At 38.0% G+C, this 18128-nt stretch overlaps 1 protein-coding gene across 3 annotated transcripts; it reads right to left on the reverse strand.

Annotated features, from left to right (window-relative positions):
* Nucleotides 1–552: 552 nt before the first annotated feature.
* Nucleotides 553–16730, reverse strand: LOC135945068 (facilitated trehalose transporter Tret1-2 homolog). Of its 3 annotated transcripts, none has more exons than XM_065492471.1 (7): nt 16673–16730; nt 3284–3473; nt 3059–3194; nt 2773–2996; nt 1955–2422; nt 1479–1732; nt 553–1373 (listed from the first exon to the last, which is right to left on the reverse strand). In XM_065492471.1, the coding sequence occupies exons 3-7, from the start codon at nt 3147–3149 to the stop codon at nt 1025–1027; spliced, it is 1386 nt and encodes a 461-aa protein (XP_065348543.1). In that variant the 5' UTR covers nt 3150–3194; nt 3284–3473; nt 16673–16730; the 3' UTR covers nt 553–1024. The 3 variants fall into 3 exon arrangements, with proteins under 3 accessions (XP_065348543.1, XP_065348540.1, XP_065348542.1); XM_065492468.1 differs by lacking the exon at nt 16673–16730 and adding an exon at nt 12103–12248; XM_065492470.1 differs by lacking the exon at nt 16673–16730 and adding an exon at nt 4690–4915.
* Nucleotides 16731–18128: the final 1398 nt, after the last annotated feature.

The raw sequence follows: 18128 nt of genomic DNA on the forward strand, positions 1-18128 counted from the left end.
TTGCCGACATTTCAGTGACCTGATCAATTTTTACATGGTGTGCCTTTTTACTCTTTTTGTATGTTAAAAGAAATTTGAGAGGAATAAACAATTTATTAATTAAAAGAGAAACTTGCTGCTTTTTTAGTTATGTATTCCAACTTCACTTGCAAATTGCCAAATTTGTTGCGATAACGGTAATGATGCAAAAACGTGGACTCTGCGACCACGCTTTCAGAAAATTTCGAAAACTTTAAATAATGATTCAATTTTGTTTATTCCTTTATTTCACTAAAAACAAGTCTGCAGCACTTAAATCACATTTATACTGTATGCTTTCCGCAATTTAGAGATTTAGAGATTTAGTAACTTCCAACAAGTTATTTCCTATGTCTAAAGAGTTTAGAAAAATGACTACAACTGACTCACAATCAGATTCAGTTGAAATTTCCGAGCTTTCTTAATACGTATTTCTCAGCAAAATGCAAAGTTGACCTTATTAACCTTTACCATGAAGTTATCTAAGATTTTGAACTGATCCAGGAGTGAAAATAATTAAAACAACGGTATAACTACGTAATAAATAATACTCCACAGTTTTATTTGAAGGGTGAATGTTCCCACAGCATATAAAGACAAAAATATAGCTTCCATACTCTTGAAAATTTCCACTGAAACACACAATTTTTCATTCGTGTTCATCTATTAGAAGACATCTTTTCTACATTGTAAAAAAGGCCTTGGCAAATCACATAAATGGCACAGTGATCATCAGTCAAAGTAGCTCGAGCACAACAAAATTTTCCAGTCAAGTATTTGCGTCTGCTCTACACGACCTTCCGTATTTATAAAAAAGATTCTCTAGCTATACACTTATACATACAAGCGAATCGGAGTAAGAGTCGCTTTCAAGAAGTATTCACACGTTTCACTAACATTTTTATTGCGCACAACACTCGACACATTGTGCGGCAGAGATCTCATTTCCATATGCTCCCTAACATAAAATTAGCTCGGAAATACTGGTTGGTCCCGTGTGTGGTGACTACACTGGCTGCGAGATGACGATGGGCCTCTTCTTTGGCGTATCCAGGGTGTCCCTTCTGCCAGCAAAGTAGTCTTCAATCTCTTCCAGGGACTTGCCCTTGGTTTCAGGCAGGAAGAAGTAGAAGAAGACGGTGCCAAGGGTGGAAATAATCCCGTAGATCCAAAAGGCGCCGTGCACTCCGGCGGTCAGTTGGAGGAAGGGGAACGTTTTCACCACGGTGAAGACGAACATGTGAGCGGCGCAGGTGGTCAGTCCGCCCAGCAGGCCACGCACCCTGGATGGGTAGACTTCGCCAATCATCACCCAGGGCACTACCAGGTAGCCGATTGTCGACACTGCGGTGAAACTGCAAAATTCACAAATATTTTTTAGTTTATTCCCTTAATTAAATCAGATTTAAAATTTCAACTCTTTTTTCCAATAAAAAAATTGTAATCAAAGAAATTATCACCTGAAGATGCAAAGGACGGGAATCCAAGAGGGTGGAGGAGCTAAGCCAGCCTCCTTGGCCTCCTTTGCCAGGTACATGTAAGTGCCAAGTCCAAGCATTGTCACACCGCAACCAATGGATGAGATGAAGGTCAGAGGGCGTCGGCCGCATCTTCTCAACAAGCCACAGGCCAACATCGTAAAAAGCAGTCGAACCACTCCCAAGGCAACGGTGGCGAGGTAGTCGTCAATCCCTTCTGCAGATTCTCTGAACACCTGAAATATTAAAATTTTGGTCAGTTAAATGTTAATTTTATTTTCAGGATCAACTTTTATATAGCACTGAAAAAAACCTATGCAACTTTCAATTAATCGTAATTTTGCAGTGCCGTGTATTTTATTTATTTTTGCTTAAGTTGAGACATTAGGCACAAGCCTTTTTGGTTTGGTTAATTTTCATCTCAATCATTTGTCAGGATTAATAAATTTTTTACCAACCTCAACAGCATAAAAAGTGATTGAGTTGACGCCCGAGAACTGGTAGATGAGGAAGTAGATGACCAGGATGGAGAACGGCTTCAGGGCTGCCGGCTCAAACAGGCTCTTGATTATCGAGTGCTGCTTGGGCGGAGGGGCGGTCGGACCAGCGGAACTCTTCAAATTGGCGATGTTTGCCCGGAAAGCCTCCAGGTCAGCCAATTCTCGTTCAACGTCGCAGGTGTCGGCGCGGAGTCTGTGCAGCGCTTTTCGTGCCTTGTCCTTTTTGCCCTGAGTGAGTAGCCACGCCGGGGTCTCAGGCAGTAGCAGGGCGGTCAGTAGGAAGGCGGCCAGCGGAAGGGCTGCGCTCAGGCCGGCCAGCACAGGCCACTCAGTGGCCGCTCCTCCTCCGTATTCAATCAGCACTCCCAGGGAGACGGCCACGGAGGCCAGGGCGGCGAGGGTGCCTCGTAGGTGAGGCTGAGAAACCTAAAGAAATTTAAACGTGTTACTTTTAGGCCTGAGTTTTATACAATATTTTTTGAATGAATCCTATTTATATTTATTTTTGGTTCTTTGATGAGTGGCTTAAAATTCAAGATTATAATGCTGTTGCCAAAAGGAATAATTAGCATTATCAAAATAGTCTTTTGGAAACATTTGACGGAAATTAGTAAAATCAAATAAAGATTTAAAAAGAAATAAATTAAATTAGGATTAAAAAAATCTGAATTTCAACATTTTCACAAATTATTTATTTCAAGTTATGTTCGTTTTATGTGTTTTTCGTTCCTTGCATTTTTACGGTCAATAAAATGTAAAAAGAAAATTAGGATTACCTCTCCAGTGTAAACCCTGGCTGGAGCTCCAACCAAACCGGAGCCGAGGCCGACCAGCAGCCTCCCAGCGTAAATCTGTGGCACTCCTCCGGCCGTGGCAATCAGAAGCCATCCTGCGACCAAAGGCACTTCCAGCAACAGAAGGGTCGTCCTTCGGCCAAGCAGATCCATCAAGTAACCTCCGAGGATGCAACCCAAGGGCGTAGACAGGGAAGAGAGACTGGCTGCAGAGGGTGGCAGGCAGGAAATTAGTATTTTTATTAGCTTTGCGAGTGATAGCCCTTACCAATCCATGAGGCCTGATCAGAGTCGATTTTGATTGTCGAATTGGCAGACATGAGCTGAGGAATAGCCACAGCGGAGAAGCCAAAGACCATGCCAGTGTTGACAGGGCCCAAATTTGCAATCAGGGCTATGAGTACCTGAAAATATAAAATTAATTTTTAAAATTATGTTTTTTTTTCAATACAATTAAGCCAGCAAATTTTTTTATTTTATCAGAATAACCTACCTGTCTCAGGGCACTGCCCCTTCGAGGTCGTCTGGGGGGCTCTTCATTGGGGAGGGGGGCCTTGCATAGGTCAGTTTTGCTTGGGACCAAGGTCAAAGACTGAAATCCTAGCGGGGATTTTGGCGTCTCTGAAACGATTTTGCTGTTGCTCAGAGGCTTCTCCACCAGCGAGCGCGTCTCCTGCTCGTCCCTGAAACAAAGCCGTAATCCCGCCATCAATTAACGTGTTTTCAGAAAGACACTTAGCTGCATAACTTGTAATCGCTAATCGCGAAAAAAACAGCGGTGCTTTTGCATCACCTGTGCATGTTATGTCCTCAGTGTTAGGAAATGATTGCTTAACTCTTGTTTTTTCCATAGCGAATCCTGACAAATGCAAAATGCACTTTCAGAAAGCGAGAGTGCATTTATGGGGATTTTTTAGGATTTTGCGCAGTAAGCAGTTATCAAACAACAATGTTATAAAATCTGCTTTCAACACGAAATTTATTGAACTTCACAATAGGCTCTGCGTCTTGTCAATATTTTACACGTGAGTTTAATTTTGAATAATGCGCAGATGAACGCTGCACATTAAATTTGACGGGACGCGACCAGCCTTGCTCTGCAATTTTCCGAACGGTCGACTTGTTGAACGCCGTCTGAAAATAATCCTTGGCACCGTTTGCCATCAACATCACTCGGCGAGCATTTCATTAACATTTCGTTTGTCCACGCGTCCAGCTTGCTTGGCGCCAAGTGCGTTTGTCGTTTCTGTTTTCCTTCAACTCAGACTCACTCTAAAGCAAGTAACCACGGAGGATCTCTTATTTTAGCTAAATATCCCCTGCTCATTTCAAAACGGCCGTCCCGGTATTTACCACTACTTGCAAATAAATAATACAGTTCAGTGCGCGCACACACACATGGTGACCTTTGTTGAAGCTTGTTCAGCTGGGTGAGCGAGCTCGAATATAGACTTTCATTTTTTCTCAGAATTATAGGGGCAGTGAAAATGAGGTAGCATGCACCACGAGTTGCATAAGCAAAACTAATCAATACCAGAGGAAGAGTCTATAATATTGAGGCTAAAATGAGGAAAGTGCTCCCCGCCGGGACGTTATCTGTTTTGTTAGACCAAGATAGAGGAGTTCCTGTCGGTTTGTGCCCTTATGATAATTGCTGTGCAAAAAAAGATCATAAAGATCCCAATAAATGTTCAGCTTTCACCTCTGAACGGTCAGTTCATGGCTTGAAAATGGTTTAATTCCGCAATGATATTGTACTGCGAGAAAAAACTTTCCACTGCAGCTTTCTCGTCGCGAACAGTTCCCCTTGACCGTGTGCACGAAGCCGCACAAAACGATCGAGACGAATTGACATTCTCATTACCGCGACTTACACTCAGAAAAACAAGAAGTACTCACAGCATTTTGGTGATTTCGGCGCTGAAAGACGTTTCAAGTAGCGAGAGAAAGAGAGGCTGGTAGTGTCAGCTAAGGAGCAGCTCGACCGGTTGCATACCCTTCGTCCTGCTACCCTCGAAGTGCATTCGCGAGTGCGGCTGCGACTATTTGCGTGTGCATCGAGCTAAGTGCGGCGAGCGCGCGCAGCCGGCCGATTGCGCGAATCTAGTAATGTGGAAAACTTTGCCAACTTGGGCTTTTATAGTGGGCAGGCAGGCAAGCGGTGTGCGGCTCGAAAAGACTGTTCTCTTGCTCTCCCACTTCTCTCTTTCTCGTCTCTACTCTCTGGCTAAAACCATATGAGCTCAACGTTTTCCCGTAACTTAACTCGGCATTTTGCATGACAACAAGGGATGTACAGCTGTTGAGCTTTTGGGACAAAAACCACAATCGCTAATTTTTAAGTAGCATAACCAATGCAAAAATTTATTTTTAAAATTAACAAAAGTTCTGTTGGTGAAGGCTTAAATAGTTAATTTAGAGGATTTAATTTTCACCTTTTAGAGTGTGCAATTAATTAAAAACACTTGCTCGACAAACTATTTATATTTTAATAATTTTCTAATTATTAAAATTCACGTACAATTTTGCATATTATATTGCATTGAAAAAATGTTCAATGAAACTATTATGTGGTTTAAGAAACAGTTCATTGGCATTAAAACCAGAGTGACTAAGACAGATCATGCAATTTATCGAAAGAGTGCCTGCTGGTTGATTATGTGACCTCATTAATACGGATAACATATTTACAAAGAATTTTGTTGGTTTGACAGTTAGAGCTTAACTTTAGATAGACTTCGGAAAAATTACTTTTGCGTTAGTTATTTAATGCATCATTTGCACGTTCACGGTTTTATTAAATTAAAATCAGTGATTCAAAATTGTGATCCAGTTGAAACTAGAATTTACCGCACACTTCCAGATTCAATTTGGCTTCTGTCCAGTTTTAAATCTTATCATGTTATGAGGCGAAATGTAGAACTTTGATATTTGTCTAAAAATGACGATAGTGTTCGATAATACCGTAGCGAATTTAGGAAACTAAATGAAACACATTTAGTTTAAATTTCGTGATATGTTTTAAAATAACTCATAAAAATAAATTAAAATCAAAGAAATGATTTTAAATCATCCTGTCAAATAATATCTTGCATTTATCTGGTCTTTAAAAAACAGATCATATATCCGGAAACAATTTTAATATCAGGGAGTAACTAAATTTAAAAATACTTAAGAATCTTAACGAGGTCCTTGTTTTTATGTTGAACTGAAATCTTGGTAGAGGCCGAAACTTTTTGAGCGTAATAAAGACCTTAAGCTTATCCGGCATTTTAATTCAACATGTAAATTTAAAAGATTTGTAGGATTTCTCGAGGTGGTACATGTACAAATTAACCAAATAAAATTAAGTTACAACTCATGAACAACTGCAACAGCTATAAGGCTTGCTAAAAATACAATTCACGAATTTCATTTAATAGCCACAATAACAACCTGCATGTAATATTAAATCTCGATAATTTATAGCCAGACATGCTATGTTATCAAATATACGGTAAGATATATATTATGTTTGTGACTAGGCATTTTTTACGTTGGCGGTTTAATAGAAAGCCCTGCCTGGAGGATGTTTTTATTGTTCGACGCAAAGGAGGTCGTAAAAAACTGACCCGGGCAAAATTTTGCGTTTTACTTTCGGAACTGCGCATTTAGGATTGTAAGTCAGCCTCCTGCAGATTTTTCTCGAAAGGGGAGAGACCCGCCGTGTGGGTATAGAGGATCGGATTTCGAACCTAACCTTTTGTCTCAAACAAGCTTCACAACGGCGAAGGGCTTTTGTTTATAGAAAAAGCAAACACTAAGAGAAGATTGGCAAACAATAGCACAGCATAATCACTGCAGCTATTTCATTAAAATCTTTTGCGAGAGCAAATTAATTAATACAAAAATATTTAAAAAAAAAGGATTACGTAACAAATCCGAGCCACAGTTAAAGGGGATCATATCCTTGTATGATCTAAAATGGGCGGTATAGTTTTTTCATTAGCGCAAATTATTCATGAGCAATTTTAAATGCAAATATTCCGATAAGCTGTCTGTTGAGGCGCGGATCGTTAGCAGGCGGCTGCTCTCTGCTCTGACTCATTGGAAGGATGGATTTCCTCACTGCCAGCCGCAAATAATTATCCGCGGTCAGACCCTTCTTAAACAAACTCGATTATCGCTCATGACATGAGCAGGCAAATTTTCATTTTCCAGCAATCTTTCCAATGCTCACCCGAGTTAATTATAACTTTGCAATTAAAGGTTTTGACCTATTAACGTTGGTACAAGTAAGCGGTATTTGAGCCACTGATAATGCCTTCCAAGAAATGTAAAAAAGCTAAATAAAAAATCGGCATTGAGCCCAGCATTAAGGATAATGATAAAAATTTAGCTAATTAGAGCAATGAAACCTTCATACCGATACTGTTAATTAGATCCATTACCTTATTTTACAATAGTTGAAGAGTTTAAATTATGTTTGCACTGCGCGTAGATTGAAATACAAGCTAAGTAATTAAGTTTGTGTTGATAAAAATTTTGCTATGTGGAACACAGGGAAAAATAAATTATTGCCCACAAACATCATGGTTGATTGTTTTTAAGACTCGCGGAAGTATATTTTTGTTAGATTAGCTTAGCACACAAGACGCCGCCGGTTGTGGTAGAGGGAGACAGAGAATTAGGACAGAGGTTTTAGACTTTGCATTGAGTATAACTCATGTATTAGCAAAAGTATCAACCTTTTCACTGATTCTAAATGTTGAAAGCATCGGAGAATAATGTAATTTTGTTCTGCTAGCTCTCACTGTCATTATAATGATAAAAACATATTTTCCTAAATATGTAGTATTTTAGCTGAAGGTGCTATAGCTTGACCATTATATCCGTTTAACAGAAGAAGCTTTATAACTCCACAAATCCTGTGAGTTAACCTTGACAGTGAGAGGAGTGCCTATTTCCCACATCCTACTATGTTTTGAAAAAAATTCACCAACATGAGTCACAAAAGGGAGGCACCCATCTCGAAAGAAGGGATCCAATTAAAAATATTTGAATTTCGATGTCAACGAGATATTTGCTTGATTAGTTTTTGTCTTCTAAAATCAAAAGCGCAAATATTAAATCCTCTGAGAAGCCATCTGGCTCTAGCAACAGGGCCGTTGTTTGCGTATGAACACTTGTAATAATTTCCACATGCCCCCATTGAGCATGGAGAGAGCAAAGCGATTGTTAATTCATTACAATAACAGAGAGCAAAACCAGTCTTCATAGTTGTCAGTGAGTAAGGTGTTGTTGTCACGCATAAAACGAGCAGTGTAATGAGATAGTGTCTCGCTCTTGCATGTAAAAATAATAACAAATAAGAACGAAAAATATGAGCGAAGAACGCGTTTTGATGGAAATTTTTGTTTGCAGCTAAGCCGAGAGCTGCTATGAAGATTACGAAGTGTGATAAGGGGAACCTTGTTTTTCCACCTGCACGATTTGCAGAGATAAATCTCTGGCAATGTGAGTAAACTCCTTGTTTTCGCCTTATTCATACTTCCAGGTGAGGAGGAGAGATCTAATCGAATCAACCACATCAGAAATTTTCCGTTCAGTAATTAAACCCGCCCTTCGTCATGATTCCTCCGGTTGCAAAATTCGAAGGACATGTTTGAAAGTCATTTGCCGATAGCCAATCGTTAACTGATAAAAATTTAAGTGAAAATATTTAGGGCAAAAATAAAATCTGTTTTGTTGAGAACAACAGCGGCGCTGATCAAAATAGACACTAGTGTAATGCGGAGATGGCTTTTCAAACAACGTCTTTCCCATGATTTCAGCATGGCTAAAAATAAATAAATGAATTCATAATGCTGGCAGCTTGATCACCATTTAGAATTCTTTCTTATTTGCAGTTAAATTAAAAACAAAATCGATATTAATTAATTGCAAATTTTCCTAGCAAGGAAAAACACGTGAGTTAAAAGCAACACTCGAATATCAAACAGAGAAAAATAAACAAATAGTGGGATGTCACGCCCTTGCTAAAGTGAGAAAGAAAAACACGTGACTTCTTTTTAATTAATCTGACGCAAGCAAAGCAAGTACCAAAGTGACAAATGAACCACAGGGAATTTTTTAATTGATCATCTAATTTGAACCAAGCGTTTCGCAACTTGGCTAAAAAACGGCTCGGAAACCGAAGAAGGAAACGTCAAGGCGAACCAAGCTCTATTCTTCTATCGCAATTTGCGATGCTCGCGCGCGGAAATCGCGTTTTCTGTGTACTAAACGTGGAGAGAGCCGCGCAGACAATGTTCACGTGACGGAGAGATGGACGAGACGTGATTACCACATGTTCCTCTATAAAATTTTAAACTCTCCTCCGCGCTGCGAGCCAATAATAAGTACGCGCGAGTGTGTGTTTTCGCCAAACCTGTTCCCTCTTCTCCAACAATTATCAATCCCACTGGTCTTTCTCGAGCACAGAAAGATAAATATAACCCGGCGGCCGAATGCGTCTTGCCGTCGGCACAGAAAATACAAAATTGACCTTTCGAGCCCTGCTTACCAGACATTAAATGTTCTCGCCGCGTGCGCAATCAGCTCCTTCCTGTCGTAAAAATTTGTCGAGTTTCAAGATTTTTTTGTCACCTAGCAACGTAATGTGGACACACGTGGTAAAGCAATTAAGCTCCAGAAGTGTACTTCATTTTTTTCGTTTTGGCTTAGAGGCAGGAAAGGTCTAAAAGCGGTTGAGCACTTTTATAATGATTTCTGCAGAAAAGATATTACGTAACATATTTTGAAGCACATCTGTTTTTGCCAAACTTATAAATTAAAATGACGCACGCCTGGAAAATCCCAAACATCAAATTCGTGGTAAAATTAACATTTATTCTGAATGATTCCTTAAAAGAAAAACAGTCAATGCCGTAGAACCTTGACCTGTTATTTTAAGAAATAAATGTGCACATTTATGTTTTGCCAAAACAAGGAACATGACTTTGCAAATTTACTTCGCTCACACAGTTCTTATTGATTAAAATGCATAGAAACAATACAATTTGAATTTTCCAGAAGTTGCATGTTTTTAATTTGCCTCTCTTTGATAGCTTAATCTAAGAAATTTTTTATTAGTCAATTAGGGCAAGCGAAATTCTATTTTGCAAAATCGCACGACTTCGATTTTGCACTAGCTTAATCCGCATCAATCTTAATTTGTTGACCTACATATGAATAAAAATAAACAAGAAGCGCGTGGCAATGACCGCTCTCCCCACATCAAATGCACTCTTAGCGCAATTAGGTGCAAGGAAACGAGTGCAACGGTCAATTAATTATAATTGCATGCGTGCTAGGACGGCGAAAGTATGCACTAATCGCGCTCTTCGCAGTTTATTGTTTTCGTTTTCAACTTGTGCACATGCAGCTGCTAGCAGAAACCGTGACATTGGCAAACGGACCGCGGACGAGCAAGAGAGTTGTGACCTTCGCATTTCACACTCTACTAGCTGCATGCATGCCGAGCGTATATTATCATAAATGCAACCATGCGCGTTGCCAATCGACAAAGGATTGCGTTCAGAGTGTGCCGACGCTAGGATAACCACCTTTAGGTGTGTCGCACTTTAAAATGATGAGGGGCTGAGACACATTATATGTGGGAGTTTTTGCTCTCTGAAAAAAATTAACATAATGGTGACTCAATTGCTGCCAACAAATATCTGTTAAAATTACAGCTATATGGGATGCATTTTTCTTCGAAGGGTGTATCGACATGGACGCATTAGAGCGGAAAACCACACTGGTCGGACTTGCGCTGACAACAAAAGCCATCCGCAAATGCAGCAATCAGAACAAAGAATCACGAAGAATAAGGCGTTTTTTTTTCAATAAACTGCCCAGTCCAAAACGAAATCACTGCCTGTACCACGACAGAGTTTCCATTTTGTAGAAAACGTTTGTTTTAAAATTTTAGCAATTTATTGGATGTTTATTCTCACACTATGTCATAAATACATTAATTTATTTTTGCTGTGCAACCCTTCTGACAACCATGTGAACAAATAAACGATGTAAAAAACATTACTTTTACTCTAATAAAATCCATTTTTTTTATAAATCTGCGCGTGATGTGAAACTGATTTTTTCTGTTTTTATTTGTGCTTGGATGAGGGGAAGACAAAAGTTCCAATCCATATAGTTAATATTTTTTAAATTGAATGTAGCAAAAAACTATAAAAGATTGTCTTGACCTACCTCGAAAAGAAAGCATTCTCTGTTACGGTTAAAACTAGTTTAAACCAAGTTCTCAGAATATCGAGTACTTTATAACTCCTTGCAACTAATTAAAAGCAATCTTCTTTGACGCACAAACAACACGGATATTAAAAAATGAGTTTGAATGAGAGCAGGGTATAATGATCCGCACTTATGCATGCAACACTGTTAGCGCTTGGAGCGAGCGAAATCGACTCGAGGCGCCGCGCAGTCTGCACAGCCTCGACTTTTTCATTCGTCTTGTGAGCCGGTTGCCACTGCTTTGAACTCACGCGGTCACAGGTCACTTATACGCTCTGATGGTTTTGTTTGCAGTTATGACGCAGATTTTAGTGAAATTTGAGCTAATTGTTTTTTTAGTTGCTTAGCGGGCTTCATCATTTAAAAACAACACGGATTTCTTCAAAGTGCGTGAATAAAAAATTAACACACCTTATATTGCGAAGCTTTTTAAAGACAAGAATTCTTGTCATTTGATACTGCTGTTTTGTCTGTTCATTATACTTGATGATTATGCGGTTGTTGACCACATACAGAAATAGTAAAAAAACAGGAAGTGAAATTTCGCGACAGAAAGAAAGGCCTGAATTTTAAATTTAAAGTTCCGAGTTCCTGAGGTTGTTTACGATTTTTCGTACGGAGCAATTTGTTGCGACGAGACTGTTAATAGTAATGGAAATTATTTCTGACTCAGTGTGCGATTCGATATAATTTTTCTTATTTCATCCGGTGCTATCAAAACCAAATAAGACTCACTTTTTTGGCACCTCTGGCGATTGCGGTGGATTTAACACCTTCGGCGTCTGCTCATCGGCCATTCTAATAAGCGCGTCAGGATCGAGGACGGCCAAACTGACGAGTTTCGCCCCAGTGGGGTGTTCGGAGACCGTCTCCGACATCGCGCACCTGATTTTAAATGAGATCTAACAACCCGAATGCTCTAGAGTCACTGAGGTTACTAAAGATCTTCATCTGAGGTGAATGATGTCTATTTATACGAGACTCACGCTCAGCCATCCCCGTCGCTAATATCGACAAATTAAGTATATGTCCTACCTTGGTGGTGGAGGGCCGAGCATTTTGCTAACAAACGGTGCGATTTGAAGAATTAGGCCAGGCCGGTGTTTCCATGAGCCGGTTGAGACTGGAAGAGTCCAAGCTCGGCGCTAAGCTTGCCTGTGTGGTGGTCGAGGCTGCCGACCAGTTTCCCTTTTCAGTTGATTGCGGTTACAACTGAACTACGCACTGTTTTATGTTGCCGTTTTTATGGCTTTACTTTCAACGGGAGTCAGCTAGCTCTTTTATCAAATGAACAAAGCAGCACAATCATAGATTAACTATTCAAATATAAGTGATTAGAGTAGTGGCAAATTTAGTTATAATTTTAATTTTGAGTTTGTGTTTGGGTTGTTCGCTAACACTAAAAATAATGCCTTTTTTATCCTAAATGTGATTTTGCTGTATTGTTCCGATATTATAAATTCATTTACTTGTTTTGGAGAAACAAACTGAATGAGTTGTTAAATTTTGCTAGAGAGAAGATAGATCCAAATTTGATTTAAAACAACTTAATTTGAGAGAAGCAGTGAAAATTTATAAAAATTGATTAACCTTTTGATGTAGTGTTGCATGCATATTTTGCGTTTAATAAACCAATTAATAATAATAATTTAAAACAGCTGGCGTTTTTTACTGGCAATAAATACTTAAATAAAATAATGTTGTACCTATTTAGGCCTACAATCTTCAATATTAAGTTATTCAAAAGCTAGTAAATTTCTAGCTGTTTAAACTACCCGCAAATACGTAGCAAATTTTTAAAAAGATATGGTGAAAATATAAGATCAGCGTGTACATTGTCATTTTGCTACTCCAAAATGCTTGAAATGGTCGCACAAAATGTTCGTATGACATCTATCGAGCCTTGACACTGTTCAGAAGCATGCTTCCAGCCTCTTCTTCGGGCAAGAAAACGTCTAAATTTGGAAGCCCATTGCGATGAGAAAAAGAGACAGCACTTTCAAATCCCTTTAATTATAACATTTCTTTATTAATTTTATCTTTACAGCGATCATATCTTATATAAAAAATTATCACCAAAATGTATATATACATGTATAGCTTTATAACTTAAACTAAGATACAATCAGCCAAGAGAAAAATTTTAATGTTATAAATAAATAGATATAATTTGGAAAAGGACAAAGGTTTTGGATGAAAATTTAGCATTTTTAAGTGCGCAAAGCACAATAAATCCTCGTCGGCTACCTAAGTTCCCCACTTGACCGGCGCGTGAAGGCCAATCAAGCATTCTTATGTAACTGCATCATCTCTTAGTCCCAATGTCGATCACAGGTGATTATAGTTGAAAAAACAACGATAAAAATTATAATCAGTGGAGAGGGTAGGGTGCAATTATTATTGATCGATCATCCGGCTGAGGCACATTGAATCTGTTTTGCCTGCTTTCCTCTTCAGGCCGGTTCGATCCAGCTTTAATATCTTATCAGGGACCCCTTCAAAACAATGATCTAATTGGAGTATTATTTCAGGTCTGTCTGCTGACGTTGGTATGAAATCAGAAAAAGAAAGCTTTTATCGTAACATCCACGAGTCGTTGTGGCATTAAACACCGAGGAAAATGACAGATTATAGCGGTTGCGATTGAAGGATGGGTTCATCGACAATTAGAAATCACGCACTAGAATGCACCCAACAACTTGACTGTCAAGTGTAGTGTGCTCTCATATATCAGACAAAAACATATATTTTTTTATCATGGCTTACTATTTTTTCTCTGCAAACTTGGCCAACAAAAGAGATAAACAAAACTCGCTGATTCGAAGTATATTTAAAAAACGTATTTAGTACAAAACTGATACTCTTTTAATTTGATTTAAGTCAAATTTTTCCAATTCTTCCGTAGAAATTAAGAAAACTGAAGGTATAAAATATTGTAAGCTAAATTTAATTTATAATCCATTAGAGCATTTTCGCCTTTAATTTGATTTTTCCTGTTATTAAAATTAAATAGTTAATTCCTCTTGTCAAATCCAGTTAAAAGCTCAAGTTATCACTCATCACGGTGGCATGCAGCGTCAAGTTTTTTTCTGGAATCGATAATGATTTAATTGTACTTTGACAAATACTTGAAACGCTACTTCACAGTTCTCTATATGTATAAAGTCTCTTTGCTCTCCACTCTCCACTGATTTGATAAAAAGCGCAACGACCAATCGACGATCGACGATCGAAGGCCACTTGAGCTAGGCACCGTCAAGGACCACGCTGCTCAGAATTGGCAAATCTTCAAATGGACAAAAAGTGCAAATTTAATGTCAGCACGAAAAAAGGCATTGTTGGTGGGCTCAGCGACGTGGCTGTTCCTTTTTGGCATCTAACTATAATTATTTCAGAGCTCTCTCAAGGATGAGCAAATTTCGGAAATTTATAATTACGAAAAAATGCTTCACGGTGCAGAAACATATCAAATTTGCTTGTTGTTGACAGCAACACGTTCAAAGGCTACGTTTCATTTCACAAGTCGAATTCCCGGCTGCTGACTTTTCCTTTTTGAACTCGGTGCCAAGCGCGCGTGGGGCAAACAACAAGCACACTTTTCAACCGAGCAACTATAACCACACGCCGCTCGCACGTGCTTATCGCCCGACATGGGCTGTCGGCCAAAAACGCGGGAGTGGTCCTTTACAGCAATGACCTCAGAGGCTGTGAATAATGCAAATAATTCACTCTTGAGCTAGAAATCTGAATTCTCACCCCTTCAGATGAAACTGATGACCCATTCAGCAGAATCAATAGCTGTGCTATAATTTTTTTCTCTGATGCCAATAAAAATTTATTGACTTTATTTGGAAAAATTCAGAGAAAATCTTTAAGTGTATCCGCAGCTGTTATTAAGTGGAATTAGACTTCATTTTTCAATTAAATATGTGAGGCATCAGTAATTTGAAGGAAAGGATTCCACTAAAAAAACAGTTTTTCAATTTCACAGAGAAACAAGCGTTAGTTATGCAACCTGCGTGACACCAGTGTTAAAGCGTTGCATATAGCTGTGAAAATTCGTGGAATTTCAAAGAATATAAATTATGCCTGATAATGGACTTGTTGGCTAGGTTATAACGATTCAATAATTATTGTCCATTTTGTTTGGGTTAGTAATGCTCCCCGATGGCAAGGTTCAACTTTTTTTCGTTATAGGTCAGCAGAAAATAATCTAAATGATTTTTTTTATAGTAAAAGTCCCTGCTGATAATAGAAAATTGTTGTTTGAAGCGAAAAATCTAAAAAAGTACACTTTTAATGATTCCTAAAACATAAGACTTGGGTAACAGGAAGATATCGATAAAAGTAAATCTAAATCTGGAAAGGAAAAGGTCTGATAGGAATTATTGTGAGTGTGACGAGTATACTAAAGTGTCTCAACAAGTGACCTTTTTGATAGGCAAGCAACTCGGTCCCAAAACCTGACCAAAATTATTAATAAGATTGTAACCATTTCATGATGTCATTTAAATAGGCCTACTTTATAAAATTGCAACACAAACAAAAAATTAAAATAGACGTTCAGATCTTTTCAAAAGTCAATAATGACTATTATTTTCGAAGCTATTCTCCAAAATGTCATTATATTGTATGACGAAATATTTCCATCAAGTTTCAGGGACCGCTCTTGCTCAAAACTTGTTTTATACACTTTGTTGTGTACACACATCTTACGTCAGCTTAAAGTTGATCATATTGCCTGAGTGTGTATGCAACCGGCAACGCTGATCCTCATACCGTCAGCCACTAGGTGGCAGTCAAATCCCGCAGATAGAGCAGAACAAAAAATTAGCACAGTTAGACAGTTAGTCGATTCAAACCTGCATGCATCTTGAATCAATATTAGCCTCATCATTCAAATAATAATAGATCACTTATTGGGGGTGCAAAAAAATTTGTTCCAACTTATTCACATTTATTTAAAATTAAATATTCTGCGTGTTAACAAAACAATAAATTTCTTTTCCTTTTTCTTGATTCTCCTCTTTATTGTAGGCAACACAGTTTTTTTCTTTAGATGCGACTAAAGCACCAGCTGATAATTCTTCGGAATGGTCTAGACTTGAAATGTTTTTCTCAAAAAAATGTTTTATATAATATATTAAAAAAATGAGGCTAGAAGTGACTGTAAATTTTATTGTTCTCATCAGCATATTGTACATAATTATAGATTCTCAGTAAATGCCACTCCTCCAATATAAATTCGAATAATTATTTAAATATATTAACAGAACTAATTTTTAATGGCGGAAATTACACAGAAAGTTAGGTATTATTTGGATGTAACCGAGAAAAACTGAGTGAGAAAACTGATTCTTACAGCATACCTATAGCACACATTAACTAAATCACAGCTCAAGGCACTATTGGTAGTACACAAATACGGTATAATCATTGCTTCGATTCACTTCCGTAAAACGCAGAAAGTACGAAGTAAACAACAGAGTGTGTGCAATATAATTCGCATAATAATGTGCGCAGCAGTAAGAGAATCGCAACAACATTTACACGTGGTTTGATTTTAAGGCCATTCATAGAGATATTGCTTAATGTTCTTACTCACACTATTCTCTTTGCATAAACACTAGCCGATTCAATGATTCCGCCACTTCAACATCCGCGATCCGCGATTTGCAAAATTTCGCGTCAAGTGCGAGAGCTTTCGGAGAATTTCATGATAACCGGTTTTTCCAGGTTAAAAAGTACATAGTGAAGAAAATATAAATTCTATATCAATACAAAGAATTTTACTCGGCAACTAAATTTTGTAGAAACAGGCAGATTGTAACATAAAACTAACAATTTTTTTGTGGTCTGAACAAAGAGCGAAAACCTTTGTATTAAAAACTAGGGTTGGCAATATCAATATCGATATATCAAAAAAATTTGATATATCAAATATCATATCAGTTATCATGGCTGATATTTGATATATCATATCAGGCTGATATTGATATCTAAGTCGGATATCAAGGTTGATATTAGTTGACATTTTTGACCGACAGATGGCATTTTTCATGCCGGTTTTCGCATAAAAGTTTAGGATCAAACTGTACTTTCCGTCCCCAAACATGGGCGTAACCGATATTGTAATTTTCGCAATGCACAAAGGCGCGAAAAATGTCTCAGCTGATCGATCACAGATGATCTCTCATTGTCAGCTGTGGTCAGCTTATAGTAGCTTTTGTGTTGAATGAAAATTAAATTAAATTGTTTGTAAACAATGGTCAGCAACGTCAGGTAGGTCAGGTTAAACCCTGACAGCAATAAAGGCCCCCCACGCCAGCTGATCGGTCACAGATGACCTCTGTCAGCTGGCAGTTACCACATTTACTTGTTGAATTAAAATGATATGTAACAAATTGTTTGTAAACAATGAATTTTGATTTGAATGGTGAATAATTAAGAACTTATTGTAACTAATTCAATCAAAATGTGTACAAATAACGCAAATAATATTGCGAAAATTGCTCTGATGATGGCATAGCCTCAAATTAAAAATTGAAATACTTAATACAAAACAGCTGCTACGATTTAAAGTAATTTCATTCTGATTTCTCTTATGTGTATCTATTAAACTCAATTATTTATTACCAGATGAAGGTTGAAAAGCACATATGATGTGGAGAAAAACACCCCAATATTTTAATTTGAAGATAAATTGACGCTCTCACATTATCAGCTGATATTGTAAACATCAAACTTAAAAATTAATTTTAAAATGGCACAATTAAATTATAATATTTTATTTATTACCTAATGATAGCTATTAATTAATTAATTAGACACCCATGTGGCGGGTAGGGGGGAAGGGAAAGCAGCCAGATGCAAATTTTGGCGCCATATGGTGGGATCCGACACACCCCCTTCTCAAACATCTGTTTTAAAGGCGCGCAACATTTAAATTATTTGAATACTCATCACATATGCCTGTGGAAAACCGCCATTTTTCAAATGTTTTCTTATCTAACCGATATTTATGAAAAAACCGGTGTAAAATGCTTAAAAAATCGGTTTTT

This window comes from Cloeon dipterum, chromosome X (genome assembly GCF_949628265.1).
Source record: "Cloeon dipterum chromosome X, ieCloDipt1.1, whole genome shotgun sequence".
In the NCBI taxonomy this organism is placed as follows: Eukaryota; Metazoa; Arthropoda; class Insecta; order Ephemeroptera; family Baetidae; genus Cloeon; species Cloeon dipterum.